At 30.9% G+C, this 19,787-nt stretch overlaps 1 protein-coding gene across 1 annotated transcript in view; it reads left to right on the top strand.

Moving 5' to 3' along the window:
• Positions 1–19,787, top strand: part of Gyc32E (Guanylyl cyclase at 32E) — a 330,290-nt gene that overhangs the window by 263,678 nt on the left and 46,825 nt on the right. Inside the window, exon 7 of the mRNA XM_076419392.1 lies at positions 852–945. Within this exon, the coding sequence (XP_076275507.1) occupies positions 852–945 (94 nt within the window). The remainder of the gene's footprint in view (positions 1–851; positions 946–19,787) is intronic.

The raw sequence follows: 19,787 nt of genomic DNA, 5'->3' as shown, positions 1-19,787 counted from the left end.
AGTACCATCTTAGGGAGGTGACCGGAGATTCGGTATATTATTACATCCTAGTGAATTGATAATAATTACATTGATAGTGAATTTCCGATCACTTGAATGTTGTTTCTAACCAAAAGCACAGAAGAAAATAGCAAAGCGCCAAGAAGAAAATGTAGAATTTCCCAAGTTGTTAGTGCTTTGAATTTTTCTGAATTTGATTTTGGCACAAAACTCTAGTTGCGTTTATAATCAAGCGAAAACAGTAACATGTTATGTTTATAGTAAATAAAATAGAATATTTTATTCTTATATTTTAAAGTTTTCTTTTTGCCAACCAGAATTTAGCTCTGAATCATGCTCTTCGGAATTTAAATTACCAAATGGCGGAATGACCAATTTTAAAACAATCCCATAAGACATCAGGACTTACCAATATTGGTTACTGGGGTGACAGGAATGGTTCTTTCATGCCAAATTTTACACAATTACGTAATGACTGATCATACTAACATTAAGAAAACCATTATGCTCTGTCATCGCGATGACCAAGCCAACAAAATAGAAATTAACCAGGTCTTAATAAGTCGAGACTGAGACCATTTTAATTAAATTATCGCCTTCCACCGTATTATTAACATGTCTTTTCATGTGTATGAATTCACTCCGACAAGCCATACTTAACACTCTAGCGCTTTTAAATTTCCTGCGCTATGTACTAATCTTCATGAAATATATTCATATTTATATATCGCCTCCATCTCATGTATCAGATCTAAGCTGGAGTTGTTCGTATTTCAAACGTGCCTTTCTTTAATATAATTAATGATATATATTTTATACTTCCTGCTATTAATAACGCAATATTTTTGCAGAGTATCTGGATCCATGGATAGACGGAAGTGACATAAAGAGTTTCCGATCAGTATTAAAGTTTACGCAGTCATTTCCAAGAGACAATAATTTCCTGTAAGTATTACATCTATTTTATATAAGATTGTTATTAAAATTCTAAAAAAGAATAATGAAATACTGTAAACCAAGCTGTATTCAGTGCAGAGTTTTTCGATTAACATTCGACTTATATTAACTTATTTTAACTTATATATAATTTTTGTAATTTTTATAATTTGAGTTACACTTTCAAAAGGTAGAAAACGGATATAATTTAAAATGTTGGATATTTTTACCTTACTTACCTTACTTACCTTACAATGATGCCGGTCAGCATGCAACTCCGAACTCTCTGATCCCTTTCAATTATTTTACCTGCTAATCGTTCACTGCGCTCATTCAACAAGCACCTCATTGCATGGCTTAATTCTTGCAGACAATTCTTACTGATCTATTATCTATCCTCTCCCCACAAACGATATGAAGATCAATCGTTCCTCCACATTATTGAACTTTTGGACTCCCGCACTCTTTCCTTTGTTCCGGTCACATTATATCTCTTTCCTCCTTTGGAGTCAAGTAAGCCTAATATTCCGGCACTCAACATAGATAAGTTTCGCCTACAAACTCTTTCTGGAAGACATTTAATTAGGATGAACCTAAACTCTATCTAAAATCGTACCCTAATCTTCAAACTCATAAACTGAAGAAAAATGTTGCGTATTACTTGCTGTTATTTGCTGAAACGTTATTTCGTTGGGTTGAAATACCACATAATAGATCATTTCGAGCTAATCATTCCACCAAATATACAGCAGTTTTTCGGTGTTTTGAGTTGTCACGGTCGATTCAAAACTCTATTTCGTTATTGGAGTAGTTACATGTGAAAAGAGAGCATTCGATGCTTTTTGACTTCTAACTTGTAACTAACCGGAAATCATTTTGACTATATCATAGCATCAGTAGAACTTCGGAAACTGTATTCAACAATTTTATATATTGGTAAAATCACAAAAAAATTACCGTAATTTCTTTCTCGCCCACCCTATGTAGTTGTACAAACAGAATATGTTAATTTGTTGATCCTCGAAGCTCATAAATATATTTAAAATATCGAATCGACATCTGGAATTGAACAGAATGAACCAATTTAATCGTGCAATCCTATAAATTGATTGTTGATTTAAAATTACGACCATCCTCAAGCTTGTTGTTTGTCAAACTCCAAACAAACAAACGCCATAACATTTTCAATTGATATGTGGCTTCAGCAAATAATATATTCAAAGGTTTTGGTGCCATACTAACAACGGAAGTGACAAAACTATTCCTAATGCTCAGCCGGTCGATTCACTTTTACACTTAAATGCATGGCAATAGTTGAATTTTTTTCCATATAATCGATAACGAATTGTGGATGTGACGAATAGTCTATTTCAGTGTCATATTCTAATGTAACTTAACTATCGTTGTCTCAATCTATAAGCTCGAAGACATTCATTGTGTTGCTTTCAACATTCAAGCAATCTGATACCTTAAATTTATATTATCCGTAAAATTTTCTTCCGTATCTATTCAAACGCTAGTTATTTATTTCGGCTCTATGTATACGTCCACCATTATTTTCTGTTCGTCCTCGATGAGGTAATATTTTGTTTCAATAAATCCACAATAAGTAAATAGATGTAATTTTTTATGTTAAAATTAACAGGAATGCAAACGAAATTTCACTAATATGACTAAATACTTTGGGAATAAAGCTGTTAATGTTGTTACCATATGTTTGCAATGTTATTTTGTTATACTTAACGTATTACTGCAAATTAACATATGCTGTACAATATAAGACACATTATATCCTTTGAAACGGCTATGTCAGCAAATCTTTGCGAGTTCGGATGAATACATTAGCGTTAGGTGAATTAAATTCAGTTTAGCTTGATCTGTCGAAGACATCACGTTTTGTTTTTATATTACAAATAATATATCAAGGAAATATAATACTTAATTCATTCTGTATATTAGCAACCGCTATTATTGCGGCGGTTATCTCTGTCGGTTATGAAAATGTCACTGTGATAGATACACGCCAGTTGAAATAAAATGTATTTCTAAATAATTATCGAACCTTACCGTAGACGCCTACCGGATCTAATTGTAAATATAGTCTATTCAAAACAGTAGTGCCAAGGGTGACTTTGAGTTGGGCTCTGACAGTATTATTTCTCTCCTCATACATGTTAACCAAATGTTCATGTATATTCTGAACAATAACACATGCTCATAAATCTTTCACACACCATAATACAATTTTCTACCATTAAAATATATTATTTGTATAATGACCTTTAGTTGCTTCCTCCTCCATCACCATGTCTTGGTAATTGTCAGCATGGAATCATAAACGAACATTTATTAAGTTTTATTCAATTACTGTCACTTTTAGAAACACTAATAAAGTTAATAACTAAGCAGTTTATTGCCAATCTATCAAAAACTTGCTCAAGATTCTTCCATTTGTCAATTTTTCCTTCAATGTGCCTGATCGAGCTCACACAAACCGAAGGTGTTATTTTCGACAATGCCTCTTTCCATAAATTCAGATAGTTCTGGTTTGAATATCCTTCTCGGCCTGAATGTTTATTGCAATACCCCATATCAACTCAATCAGTTGGATTAAATATACAGTGATATGGAGGAAGACATAAGACTCTGTGGCCATAACGTTCAGTAATCTGATCTACCATGTATCTTTCCTCAGACTTATTTCTAAAAAATAAATTACATAAAATGCAATAAAACGTTTCATATATATTTACCGAGTAATAATTTGAAAGAGTTCATTTATCCTCAAAAGTTATTTTATGTACTTTAAAGCATTCCTTAATTGCAGCCTTTGTTGATGCACTTGTTGGGATTTTCCCCACCAATGTACTATATATATGGTAGATTGGTGCATTGTACATAATAATAACCTGATGGCTCCTCCAAGTTTTTTAAAAGCTGATTTCCACACTACTGCAAAACAAATTATGGTTCATTTCTGCATGCTAGTCACCCTCGGACTCAGAGGAACATACTAATTCTGCACCAGGAATAAAATCATTCTTATTTCCAGCATGAAGAACTATAAATCCGCAATAAATTATTAATAAATGTTATGACTAACAAATCCTAATCAACAGTTACTCCAATATTTACCTTTTTCAATAAACTTTTTTTAACTTTACACTACATTTATTATCATCTTACCATGAGCGACCCAATGTACCTTTCTGGAATATTTATGTCTCATTTAAATATATAAATTGATATATTACTTCTTCCTTTATTTTGTTATATGTTTTTAAAAATTGTATAATTTTAAAAGGAATCTCTGAAAGTTCCATTAAACCCCTTCATGGGTTATCTTTACACCACTTAAAACCTATATTACCCAACAGTGTATGAAGGGATGTTCTACATTCATCAAATTGCTGTATATGTTTTGACTTTTTATGGATACTTTCCAGACTAACCATTTTCTCTGAAATAATTTTATTAAATTATGTTTCGATTGAAAAAAATACTTACTGTTTTTTACATTTCGTATATTAGATCTCTGATACAGCTAACAACAAGCTGATTTTTATTCGTCACCTGTTTCGCACAAATCCTGTTTTTGGAGAATTTAAGTTTATATTGTTTTTTATTTTTTAAGATATTTTACTGACCGTGAATATTAGTATTCAGTGCAGTTGCAATGCGCAAAAAAATATTTTCAATAAAAACGCCGGAGATTTACAATTTATTAAAACAAAACGTTAAAACAACGTTTGCCGATTTATAACCCGTAATTATAATATTTTGAAGAATTTTGCAGACGTTTGACAGACGGAAAACTTTTACAGGCTCTTTCGGTTGAGTATTCGAACTTCTCTAACAGCATTCTATCTTTTTTTAAATAGAATAACATGAGGAAGATAATATTTTCTGACTGTAAAGCGAAGGTACAATTGTTACTATTGTTTTGAATTGACTAAATAAACCATTCTCGAACCCAAGTAAATACACACACAAATATCATCGAAATCAGTCCAACATACAACATACACACGGACAGAAGGAATATTATATATAAATATAGTCAATTTCAATCTGAGTTGTAACATATTTAAAACCCCTTTATAATGAGTCCCAGTGTCTGACGCTCAAGTTCCTTCTGGCGTAACCGAAATTGTTACTATATACAAAATATTAAGGGCTGCGAATAGAACGATAATGGTCCTTGGCGCCTGGACGTCTCAAAGAAACAGCTGAACTTCTTATTTTTGTATAAGTTGTATGTGGCCAAAAGAAACACATTTAGATATTTCTTTTTATCCAAAATTTAATGCTCCGCTGCAGGAAAATACATAATTTCTAGTTTATTGTTTTCTAGTAACATTGATTCAGTTTATTGGCATAACATATTATTTATTCATAGCGAAGTTTCTAGGGTTCAGTTCATTGAAAATTTCGATTTTAACATATGCATCATTGATGAATTATAATTTGAATCAATCAATAGTTTAAATAATTCACGTGTGCTTGTGATCTTGAGACAGTTTTAAATGCTTCCCGTGTCACTTGCACGATTTTAGCGAGGTGCTCTTGATTTTGACATGAATATACTTCCAACATAACGCCAAGCGATCGAATTCTAGTTATGTAATTGTTTGTAAATTATTCAAAACGAATTTGTAAACTATATTTGTTTTTAATTATGTCAAATTTTATGGCAAATTGGATGACCACATGAACTAAACTTCCTCACGTACTAAGCGGCAGGTTTGATAACGATATTTTAGCAGTCAGATGGTATCCGATCCAAAGTTATTTTGATCATTTTGATTAAATCGTTGTTCTGGTGTAGGAACCTTTGTAATTCTTTGACAATAGTTCGCTTCACTGTTGAATTATTAGCACAACGCGAGTTTATTATACTATTTCTGGTGCAAATTTAAGTGTTACCGAAACACTTTGATGATATGAGACCTTAAAAGTTGTCCTGTACAATATACGTTGTCAAAACGACGTCATTCGCAAGCAACTGTTGTATTTTTGGCTAAGAAAGGGTTAGAATTATTTTCCATCAAAGAAAACAAAGAATGTAATGTATCTCGTAGTGTGAATAATTTTGGTAGGTTTTCTTTTCCAATGGCATAACATAATCCAGTAAATTATATGTGAATCTATTGCCTATATTTGCTATCAGTGCGGCTAGCGTTTGAACTAAATATTTTTGTATCGAATTATTATTATTTGTGACAAATAGATCAACTGTCTATCTAACCTTAACTGGTGTTCGTGATGAAAATACTAGTAAAACGCACAGAGACGTGCCAAGTTTTTTTCAGCCTGACAATGTTCACCCGCATCTCAAAATTACCTTAACATATTCAGAAAGGTTTAAATAAAAATTTTACTCCACCATTTTTACAGTGACTCACTTCTTTTCGACCTCTTTCGGATCATACGTGACTTATTACGATACATAATGTATAATAATAATGTTTTGTTCACGTTAAGTAACGTATTATTTTATAGAAAAGGCTACACGGATCTAACCTTAACTGGTGTTCGTGATGAAAATACTAGTAAAACGCACAGAGACATGCCAAGTTTTTTTCAGCTTGACAATGTTCACCCGCATCTCAAAATTGCCTTAACATATTTAGAAAGGTTTAAATAAAAATTTTACGCCACCATTTTTACAGTGAGTCACATCTTTTCGACCTCTTTCGGATCATACGTGACTTATTACGATACATAATGTATAATAATAATGTTTTGTTCACGTTAAGTAACGTATTATTTTATAGAAAAGGCTACACGGATTAATTCCAATGGTATTAGTAATAGCTAATATTATAAGATGTGTAAAGTAAAATATTAATTTAATGTCAAACAAGCTAATTTCGTTAGTGGGTATTTTCACAGTTCACTTTTCAAAATTTGTTAAATATGGACCTAATAAAATTAATTCAGTTAATCAGATATTGTACTAGAAATCTTATTGGCGATAGATATGCCACGAATAAAAATTATTTCTAATATTAATTTATTAAAAGAATATTAAAAATTTAGTTAATAAAATTTAATTTAAATACTACACGTATTTCATTACTATTTCACATACCTAAAGATCAGATTTGCGATAAATATGCCATCAAAATAAAAATATAGTTCCATTAAATTCTGAAATATCTTGTATTTATTGATTTTCGGTAGTTCCGTAGACGTAACAGGAATTGAGGATAAATTGTAAACGATAAACCTATACCTTTCTTTGAACCATATCCATAAAAACATGCTCTTAGTTATTTATCTTATCAAAGAATGCCTGGAGAACCTTTTTGTTTTATTTAGTATCTCTGTCTATTAGTACATAACATTTTATAAAACGGGCGAGGAACTAATAAAAATTCTCCAAGTAACTAACAAAAATATTTCATTTATTAAAGCAAAATAAAAAAAGGGTTTTTCCTGAAATTATTAGATATTTTATAATCGTCTAGTATTATGGTTATATGGTTTATTTATATAGATAACAAATAATGTATCACCGAAATGTATGTACGTGTATAACTTCCGAATCACCCATCAAAATTGTATAATTCTTTGTTGTTGTATTCGTTATTGTCAGAACAGGGTTTTTTACAAAAACAATTTTAAAACTTACGGGAAAATGCTTTAAACCTCATAATATGGAGAAAATAACACGACAAATGACAAAGCATTCAAAAAATTACTTCTTTAAATTGGCTGCTGAGTAGGCTCAACATAACTTCATGTTAAATTAAGCAAGTGTGTGTCACTAACCATTATACAAATTTTGATGGAATTTTGTGAGTGCGTTTTCTTGGATTCGAGAATGGTTTGATTAACGATTGGATCCGGTATTTGATTGCCCTAAAATTCCAGGAATTTTTTTAAATATTTTTGATTTCAACTGGCATTTTTCGGCGAAAGTATATCGGGATTAGTGAGATAACCAACCAATTAAATTTTTACATTTTGCGGGCAGAAGGGTTAGCAAACCTTCAAATTTGTTCATATATACCCCTTAGGGATTAACTAACGTTATTGTTCATCACATACCATTACAATAATAAAAAGACAATTTCATCCCTATTATATTTCATTAAAATTAAGTATAATTAAAAAAATAATACTAATAAATGTATATTTAAAAATTAACTTTTTAAATATACCTATTATGAAGGTGACATGAGTTTCTTCATTTATGCCTTCATTTTGCATCATTGCTTCATTTAAACCGTTCAAATAATTAAAATTTACTTTTAAAAAATAAATTATATATATACGCATATACTTTTATTAGCTATGCATATTCATGAAAATGCGAAATATCAATGTACAAAAAACAAAACAAAAAAACCAAAAACAAATACAGCTGACTGTTGAATTCGATGGTCTTCATATTTCCCTACATAAAATAATATTTTCCATTAGCATTGTAGAATTATTCAATGTCAACAGACGTCAATAATGGAATGCTGAAAATTGCATTTTCGACATTAATTACTTTTGTTATTTGATTTGAAGAAGCTTGACGCAGCTCATAAATCATTTTAGGAAACTTTTGTTGATGCTCTACTTAATCTCAATGATTTGAAAGTTGAGATTTTATTGTCAGTGACAAATAACGGCCTGGGGAACTAAAAAAGTTCGAACAAAAATTAATTATTAAAGATTTATTGGGTGAAAATTCAGCTAAAATCTCAAATACATTCAGAGAGCTTAAAAGCTAATGAATAAACAATTTCCAGATGTTTACATGCAATGGGAAATATCCGAAAAACGAAAAATGGTAATCACATGAATATTTATAGTTCATCGTTGTTTGAAGAAACAAGACACCAATTTGATGAAATCTATCAAAATGATGAAAATGTGAATGAAAATTATGATGACTGAAATATTATAACATATCTTTCTATTTCTATATTTTTTCTCTATTCAATTTTTTGATAGTATAAGAATCATTAACAGTAACTTTCTTGAATTTGAAGAAGTCTGTAGCTGTAGAAAAGCTCATCAACTCTTTGCAGAATTTTATGAAAAATCTGCGAGTATATCTTGCCATGAGTAGTTTCAAATATTTACGACATGTTAAAAATCGAAAAACGAAAGCATTTGAAGATGTAAGCTTGAAAGCATTTAAAAATAACAACAGTATAGAAACAAGAAAATGTAATTAAATGATATACGTTTAGAATATCTACATAAAAATGTTTAAATGAAAAATCTTACCCCATACAGATGCCAGAAATTGGCATACCAAAACACCAAAAATTAGCTGAATTCGTTGTTAGCTTCATGATAAAGCATTCTTCGGTATAATATACGTATGCAATAGAAATCGCATTTAGGCTGAAAAAAAGTTTCAATATAAAATGCCCTATATAATGAATATTTAGCTCATATTTAGCTTTATAAAATTTACGGAAAATAATTTAGATATTTGATATGCAAAAAGTGTATATGAAAAATTATGTTTTCGCATTTTCGTTTTATCTTTTTTCCTGATTAAAAGTCATCAATTTTACTGAAAAGGAAGGGTTCCCGACCGTAAAACTTACTCGGATTGTAACTCTACAGCAATTATCTGTAGCAAGCATGGCGTGATTTAAATTCATCATCCATTCACTAACCCTTTAAATGAATTAGTTTGAATATTCGAAGTTTTCTAAAAACATAATCGTAGATTAAAACTCGAGAAATCTACTGTATTTTTCGATTTTATATTATATGTTTAGTTATTTTATATAAAATTAATTAAAACATGTGAAGAAAGAGACTCGTTTAATATTATATGTTATTAATATTACTACGAGGGTAGGTTGAACAGATATACTTTTATAACACGAAAGGAAAACATGTAGAGAAATACATTAACATAGTAACCGTTAAAATATTCACATGTTGCCAAATCCGTAATACGGGAGCAGTTACTTTTTTAAATTTTTGCAGAAATTTGCGCACAATAACTTTATATCTAACACTGAAGTCTTCAACTGCTATCTATTGCCATATTGAAGAAACTGCGTCATTTAGTTTGTGTATAATAGCTATTGATAACAAACAACTTCCAAATGCTGACTAGTGAATTTCATTTGATGATTGCATTATTTGTATTATTTGTTTATGATTTATTTGCGTTAGAACGAGAGAGAACCCTTTACCATGCATTTTAATCTTAAATAAGTGATTTATTATATGTCTGTCCAAAATACTAGTGAACCCACGTCGTCTCAATTTATGACGGCAAAACGCTGCAATGTTGTTATCTTAAAATTTGACTTTTAGTTTACTTTGGCGTTGATATAAAACAATATCACATGTAAATAAAATGATGAATAAAAAAACTTTATAGAATATAATTTATTTTAACATTATAGTTTATCTAACACATATATAATCAAAGGATTTAAACTACAAATAATTATATAGCACAATAATTTGTAGGTTTTAATTGTTTTATTATATTTACATTAAATTATTCTCCAACTACCTAGAGGTTCAATCCACCTAATTAGCATATTTACCTTTTTATATTTAGTTCTTGATTCCTTTGTTGCCTATTTTTTCTTGTCGAGTCATTCCGATATTACTATATATCTCCTCAGTTTGTTCTGTTACAACCTGTGTATATTTTTCTTGATAAAATTATACTTAATCTCTGTATTCTCCCTAATGCATTTATCCTATCTACAAAATATTTAGTATTAATTCTCCTTTGGTACATTTTAACCAAATTCTCATATATATTCTGATGATGTATATACATATTTCACACTCTACAGTACAACTTTCTACAACTATGCTATATTAATTATATACTCACCTTTAGTTGTTTCTACTTTGAAAGAAGATTATGATCTGTGACCATATTGTTCAGCTATCTGAACTACTGTGTATCTTTTTTCAGCCCTTTTTTAAAAAGAGTTAATTGCATAGAACTCAATGGAACATTTCATTTATGTTTACCACTCTTTCATATAGTATCTTCAAAACTTAGTTTTTGTTTTTACATTCTCTTTATTACCGTCTTCCAATTTGAAATATCTTTGTCTATATACAAATTAAGATAACAAGTTTTCTATGGATACTCTCTATACCAATAGTTATCTCCGAAATAAATGCAACTAATTATGTTTATATTGAAAAACCTACTTACTGTTTTTATACATTTCATAAATTTTATCTTGAATATAACTAACGTCAAGGTATGTAGTCACATTCTTTTCGACGAATTCAAACGTACATTGTTTTTCTTTTTATGAAAGGTTTTAGTCATAGTTTCCATACTAATATTCAGTGCAGCTTTTGGACGACGACAATTGGGCGACCTTTGCAGGCTGATTCGGTTACTTGTTCGAACGTATCAGACAGCATAACATCTAGTTTTAACTAGAATAAAATGAGACGGAAATTATTGTCTGGTTAAAACGAATTTACAATTTGAAATAGGCAATACATTATACATCTTGATGATGTGAGATCCCTGCTATTTCGGATAGATTATAATTTGATTGTGGTGTTGTCAGTTCAAATGATGCCAAACGTTCAAGTCGCCTAAAAGAAGTCGTCGCGCCAGAAACCGAAAGACACTTTACGCCTTTTCTAAACAGATATACATCACAAAATACAAGTTGTTTCCTTATCAAGTTGTGTTTGCCTGTCTGCCACAGTGTTTTTGGATGTAACCAAATTTTTCATATCAATTATTTTGAAAAGGGTAACAAAAAAGGGACATATTTGATATTGATTTGAAGCAAAAACGTCCACATTTTCCGAAGAAATAAATATTACGATATGCATTTAATATGGAACTAATTCATAAATTCGACGATCTTTTGGTGATTCACGAGTTTGCAATGTTTGTTATATGTGACATTGATTGCATATGTACTTTATGATTATAGTCAATTTGACACCAGTATCACAACTATCAACAAAAAGGTAATACAGACAGGTAGTCATACATTTTATTATTACCGTAGTTCTGTTAAATGGCATCATTATCATAAACAGCCTTTAAGTGACGAGTAATTTTACCATTATATAGCAATACCAGGTACTAATATTGTATAATAAATATTGATTCCTGCGGTGATGGCGGATCACAAAAGCCGAGGCGTCAATAATACTGCCTATCTGTTCTTTTTCTAAACTGACTGAAAGGTGCTTACCACTTAAAAAAAGAAAGATCGCCCTGCAGGTATGATGGAACTACCAGCGGCGTACCAATCCGTTATCGTAGCTCGCATTGGGCATCTTGTAACTAATATATAGAGAATTGATAGTACCTCCAGCTCGCCTTTGATGAATTCATTTTACAACCTAAATTTTCATTGTTTTCAGGCTACGGGGTGGGTTTTTAGAGTTTTGATACTCTTAAGTAGAGTTAGAGAGTTTTTTCAATTTCAGAATATTAAAAAACTTCGATTTTCTTCTCACCCTCTGGATGTCCGCAGGCTAGAGGTGGATTCAGAAGCTATCTATAGATATGAAATTATATTTATTTTAATTAAGTATCTTATTTCAGAAATAAGAAACGGCAATATTTTGAATCCACCGAGATGCAAATAGCATCTAAAAATAATTTCTAAATCGCAAAAAAAAAAATAATATTTTAAAATATAATCACTTATCACTACACGAAAAATAAACACCTAAAGAGGAACATTGTAATACGGGTATGATGGAATTACCAGCCGCATGCTAATCGCAAGAACTAACTTACAGATAATAGATAAAATGATTTAAACAGTATGCAATATAATGCATCTTGTTGTATGCCGGCAAAAGTGTTTTCGTGTAAATAATTCGATGCATGTGTGTAGATTATATTATAGTGTATTGTACGCTTTGTACCGCGATGGTTAAAACTATATATAAGGGATAACTGAAATATATCATCTCTATGACTTCGAGAGAGGACGGAAAAACAGTACGGTAGGAGCTCCACAAAGCTAACATTTATTGAAGGGCTGCGACTACGAAACCCTTCATAACAGAAGCCAACGCCAAGCTGCGGAATATGTGGTGTAACGATCATAAATCCTGGATATTGGAGGATTGAAGGAATGTGATATGACCCGATGATTCATAGTTTACTACAAAAGATCGGGTTGTATGGAGATCCACAAAAAAATCCCACGAATCACACTGCATAGCCTTCTTCTTACAGTCGAGCTTGAAGGAGGTTCCATTATGACTTGGGTAATAGTATCGTGGTATTTATCTGGTTCTATCATTCACGTTATTGGCCGATTACAGTGAATGAGTATCTCGACATCCTCAATGATGAAATTCTTACATTAAAATATATTGCTGTCAAACATCTAGCCAAAAAGATTCCATCTTGGTTGGAGGAACGTCAGAATATCATCAAACATTTTCCCTCGCCAGCACCATCGCGAGGCTTCGACATAATTGAACCCGTATAGTCAGTTTTAAAGCGTGTCTATTAAATTTTCATTTCCAACATCAGTAAAGTAATTGATGGTTGTTTTGTTATAATAATGGACCAATAAGTATGGATAAGAATTGCAATTATTTTAAAACCAAATGGCTCAACACCTTATTAACAAATAAATATTGTGTATATGTCAGGTGTTCATAGTATGTTATCTATCCCCTGTATATACAGAATGGTACGGTACCAGAAATATATAGTTTCTGTAGTAAAACTGCAGTTTTTATTTATTATTTGATCCACGCTTCTTGCTTTGAATATAAATAATCCTTTCTATTGGCCTTATCGTATTAATATTGGCAAATTTTGCATTACCAGCACCACACAGCGCTACATTTAGACATCTTAGTGGCTTGAAAACTTAAATAAATTAATAGTTTCATTTTTCGATTCAATACCATTTTTTGGGCTTATCGACGTTACTAAACTTATATGAGTTGTATCATGGAAAATATTGAAACCGAATACTTTCCTTAACAATCAGGTAGTGGTTAGTAAATAATCGTTTACGTACTGAGAGTTTGCTAGTTTAAAATTTTGTGGTTTTAGAGCGTTATTTTAAGCTGCTTAGATAGGATTATTTGAGTAATAAATAGAATTCCTATAAAATTGATGAAACATCTTATACACTAATATTCATCGGAATGAATATTATATATCATCTGATATCGATAAAAGATTATGTTTAAGAAGTTGTTTGGCAAAGTTGTGCCCTTCGCATTTTTGGATGCGCATCGAATTTTGTTTTAAAGTGTATTAACGCCTATTTTAGGTCTATTATAAACTCCACCTATTTTTGTTACTTCGTGCGCTGCATATATAAACTCTGGAATATTCTCTTTAAAAATTACACTGATCATGCTATATGATGTTCGTGCCACTTTCTATATAAGCGTCTCGAAGGTTTTTCAATAAGAGGGACATCAATGTTGGAAATCTGTAAGTCTGTGGTGGCTACATTGCTCATTCCAAACAACTATGACAAGTTACAAACTTAAGTGTTATGTCAAAATGTTGATTTATTGAACTAATAAATATATATATTAATCGGCTTAGTGAAAATTTTGCCATCCTTTTTGAAGGAAGCGGGGGCACTTGGAGGCGTGAAATTTGGTAAGATTAAAGCTTATATTGAGGATAATTTGTTCTTGCTTCAGGACTGTTATTGATTGATATGGTTCTGGAGATATACCATATCATTCTACCAAAGGTAATTCTAAAGGTTGTTCGGATTTTTCTATAAATTTTAATCGTATTGACTTCTGATAGTAAATGTATTTCTTAATACAGCACTAACCGAATGTTGTAGATAATAAATACGTTAATTTGTTTATCAAGCGTTAAAATGAATATTGCAGAGCACTAGTTTCTGTAATTATCTTATATAAAAGAAGGCTAATTTACATAAAATTCACCAGAATATAGTTAGATATTTTGTTCTAGGGTATTATGAATTTCATCTTCATCATAAATCCATAGTCAGTACTCGAAGAGTGTATTAAGATTCTCAACCAATGCACTACTGTTGGTGCCGCAGTACTTCTTCACAAAACATTATTTACTAAATTCCGTCACATTTGGCGATATGCCGCAGATTCTGACCTCGGCCAATGTTAATTTCCTATTTTTTAGATTTTTTTCAATGATCTTGATCCATTTTCGATGTTTTTTAGCAGCTGTTCACTGTGTCTTTCAAACGGTCACTCAAATGGTTCATTTCGCCACTGTAGTTTGTGAAGTTTACCCTTTACTGGACAGAAATGTCAAACCAACGCAATATACGTCTATGAATTTGTTCTTTAACTTTGCCGTAACTCTAGAATCTGAAATGAATTACTTCATTTCTTATATGAGTTCGGAGAGAAAAATGCAGAATTTGCCTTAAGCATTGTTTTTAAGACTTCAAACTTACATATGCAAGACTGTAACAAGTCTCGGAGCTATACAGAAGAATTGTCGAGATGAGCGCTCGAAGAAGGCGGTTATTAGTCTTGATTGTGATGATTATTAATACTCTCTTGTTGCTTCAACAGTTACAAATTTCGGAGTAGTAACTTTAGTTTTGTGAATAAAATTAAGTTACATCTTAGATCTGAATGACCGTTATACAGCTAATTTAAAAAGAAATCTAAAAAGAGGAAAGTGATTAAATATTATATTCCTTTCAACAAGAAAGTTAAAATAATTTGTATTAATTAATTTATGTGAGTTTGACTAATATCGTATATATTTTATAATAAGTAAAATAACTTTTTTAATAACTTAAATTTTATAGAGCATTATTTTAATAGCTATTTCCAGGGCTAAATCTTAATTATATTTACTTCATACATAAAATGCTTTACAGGATCTGCCTAATTTAAATGTATCCCTTTTAGAACCCCTTATAAAATTAACTTTAATAAGCTAAATTTTTAAAAGGTATAATAACAAAATTATCTCTTCTCTATTTGATTTTTTTTATTTCCATGGAATTGGTTTCGCAGGAAGAAAATTACGTCTCTGTTAATTATAGAATATATTACATAGCTAATTACTAAATGTATGGAAAAGGGGCTTCGTGTTTCCAGGAATTATGTACAAGATATGTTTGGCCAAAATTATATTTGGCTAATATAACTTTTTCTTATCTTCTATAAGAAACAGTAAGGTCTACAGTAAAACATCTCCTGATGATTAGAAGAAAAAATAGATTTAAAGAAGATTTCAAAGTTGTGATAGCTTTAGCATCTTCAGTTGAAATGAACTTATTACTCGCCACAATTTTGTTGCAAAAAATCCACGCTTCAATGTGCCCGTGATTGAATATATTGACACTAAATCGTCCAATCATTAGGTGCAGCTTCAAATATATTCGTAATTATACGAGGAATTATTTATTTATTATAGATAGGCAGATGCTATAAAAATTGAAATAGACATTGCTAAAAATATATAAGTTTATGATTGGAAGGTAAGTAAAGAAAGAATCATCTTTATGTTATTTTTAAATAGCAGTAGAATTTCATTTGTTTGTGATTGATAAAATGAAACATCCTAGAGTTTCGATGAATATTTGTCTCTTTGGCGAGGCACAGGCACGGTTGAGAATTATTCCTATAGACTAAATATATCAATCTTTGTAGCGACGCAACAGAGGGTACTTGCTTGCCTCAATGTGGCTGCGTTTGAATATCCTGAGAATTTTACATTTTGATTTATTAGGGTAGGGTAGGTCTAAGAAAGAAATTTATGCAATAATAGAAAAGGATAAGATACCCAACGTTCTGAACCTCCGGACTGACGGTTAGGGGTAAAACTTTCTCGTCTGTAGAACTAGAACACTTTAAGGAATTTATTGAAGTATTGAATATAATTGTTGAAGCTTTTCATTACGTTCAGGATAACAAATGTTACTATGTCAAACTTCTGCCCACTGCAGGATTATAATTTGAGGCATTTTACCATTATTCCATCACAACTAACAGAGAGCTTATGAATAAGATCTGATAGGTTTTTTAAAGTGTTATATGAAATAACTGTTGAAGATTGTTATATTTAGCAAGTTTTATTCATGCCCCAACAAGAAGCTCTTTGTCTGATTTAAAAATCTAGTTTTTATGAAAGTTAATTATTTTTTAGTTTTAGTTTCTTCATAATTTGTATTTTGAATTTTAATTAAAAATAAATAAAATACTGTATTTAGTATTTTGGCTCTACGACTTGAAACTATTTTCTATTTCGTATTTCGTATTCTAAATAGGTGCGAGATAGTATTTGAAATTTGTATTTTAATTGAAGTAAAGATGTAGGTGGAGGTTACAAATAGCAATTTTCTGGCCAGCTATATAAAACTTATTGACTAAAGCCTCCAGATGAGTTTTAGACTGATCAACTCCCTGTCTTCTAGAAAACTGAAGGCCTCTAGATTTTAGAGAGTTAGATCATCTTAGGATTGTTTTCTGTCATAATAATATTGTTGGCTTGTACAAATCTCGTTTAATTTCTCAGTCCTTAGCATCATAGATAGGCACAGAACAAGTGGCTTATAGATAATATAATAGCTATAATAACAACATTATTTTTTGGGCGAGTATTTTTATCATATCTCCATATCTACTCCTCTCGCGAATCTAAGTTCAATATTTTGGGTTTCCTTTTGAAGTTTGAGGATTTATCAAGGGATTTGATTAGTAGTGGGGCAAGGAGGAGAGCGAATGAATTTGGGGGCACGTTTTATAAGTAAGATGGTTTCTTCAGGAGACAGATTGTGGATATTTTACAAGAGAATTGACCGTTAGTTAATTAAGAGCAATAATAAGCTGTTTGATGGGAAAATGAGAGTTTTAGAAATAGAGTGTAAATATTAATGAAGTTAGTTGAATCAAATTAGAGTATCAGTTGAAATATAACCAATGTTTATGTCGGGTGTGAAGTTGTGAGTATAAATAAAAAAGGAAGCTAAATATAAAACCGGCATATCAGAAGTCATTTGGTAAAATTTCAAAGCCAATAGATCAACAAAAATAAGGATACCTGAGGTCAGCAAGGAAATTATATAATTTCTGAAGAAACACGAGACGATATTTTACATGAACATGAAAGCGTAAACATACCAACATGGCTTTATAACATTTGAAGTACTGTAAGTCTGAGTACATTATTCAACTATTTAAGTATTATACAACTGTTTAAGTTTTTGTTAAACCTCCAAACATTAATTTTTTTATCTGACCTATAATGTTAGCAAAATGTTGTTCCTTCAATGACAAAAAAAACTAATGTAAAAGCTGCTTCGAATGACCTGAAAATATGAATTACATTTAAAAAGACTATTTTGTTCAGAATAAATAAATCGACGGCTAATGAAATTTCGTACGGGTAACAAAAAACCTTTAATTTTACTCTAGTAAATCGAGTTTAGAGCCTGAAATAAAACAGTTCTATTAAAGATAAAAGCTGTACATTTGTTAGCAGCCTTTTTTAGATGTCATATTTAAGTTAATTTTATAACGGGTTGTAAAGGGCGCATTGATATTGAAATTGGGCAGGCCTGGTTATGAACAGTTTATATTTGAAGTGAAGGTAATTAAGTTTTAATTCTAAAACCTAGGACATCTAACAATTATTTTTTATTAAGAAAGCTGACTACACTGAATATTACTCAAAAATCTATTTCTATTTGTTGTAGTATATGCTTTATTTATTTTAATAATTACCGTTAGACATGTTCATAAGATACAATAGGCGTAATTTTCCTTCAGTTTTCGACGAGATATTTGATGTTTTTATTATTGATATCATAATTTTTTTTAACCACTTTGGAAATCAATATTGATGTATCGATATATCGATATTTTTTCGGAATCCCTTGCTCGGATATTCCATAGGGCAGCGTATTAGGACCGGTATTCTACATCTTATATTGCGGCCCTTTCGAGTAGTGAGGATATCAATGACTACGGCCTACGCTGACGACACTGTCGTCCTTGTTTTAATTCCAATTTCATCTAAAAAAATAGAGAAATGGGTTAATTAATAAAGAATGAAGGAAGGCCAAACCATGTCCACTCATGTTATTTACACTCTAAGAGAAACCTGTCCGTGGATAAAAGTGTATAACGAAATCATCACACAAGCGGAATATGAAAATTACTTGGACCGTAGATTAACTTGGTAAAGGCACATCTGGACTAAACGTAAACAACTCGACGGGAGGTTCCGCAATGTGAATTGGTTAATAGGTCGCGACTCTCATCATGATCGAGACAATCTAGACACACTGCACTCAACTATGGGACATAGCAAGCAAACACAATATTTAAAAGCTTTCAGAACAAAGCTTTAAGAAACATGTTAAATGTCAATATGCCTCAGAGCATGAACAACAGGTATATACTGGTATCTGCATTCAAATGCGTAAACAGTAAGGCAGGATATAAGTCAATATAGGTAATAAGGCATGCGACGTCCCCAATTTCAACAACATATCAATGTAGAGAAATAGCACTTCCACCCACAAATTAAAGCTCCCTTATTAAAATATAAACAGGCATTTTAGAAGATGGACAATACGATGGCTTATTGTTCTAAAATAGATTACCATGACGCAGAACAGAGAAGGAAAGATAATTTACCTACTGCTCATCACGCAAGCTTTACTTTATTTATTAGGTATAAATATTATATAGTAATAGTTAATAGTTAATCATAGGTATAATAATAAACTGTTTATACTCCATTGTTTCAGTTTATTTTTTAGTACAAGATCTAAAGTATAGATAAAAAAGGTAAAATACCCTTGCGCCCTTGTATCTTAATTGAGTTAATATTTTAGGGGAAATGATGTGGCTCGGTGAATGGAGGTGAAACGAAATGAAACTGTGGTGTTTACATTATCTGACCGTTA

The sequence above is a fragment of the Rhynchophorus ferrugineus genome, unplaced genomic scaffold (genome assembly GCF_030347505.1).
Source record: "Rhynchophorus ferrugineus isolate W39M unplaced genomic scaffold, kcgeb_rfMv2 rfM1, whole genome shotgun sequence".
NCBI classification, from domain to species: Eukaryota; Metazoa; Arthropoda; class Insecta; order Coleoptera; family Curculionidae; genus Rhynchophorus; species Rhynchophorus ferrugineus.
Note: the sequence above shows the minus strand (reverse complement) of the source record. Positions and strands in the feature narration are given on the sequence as shown.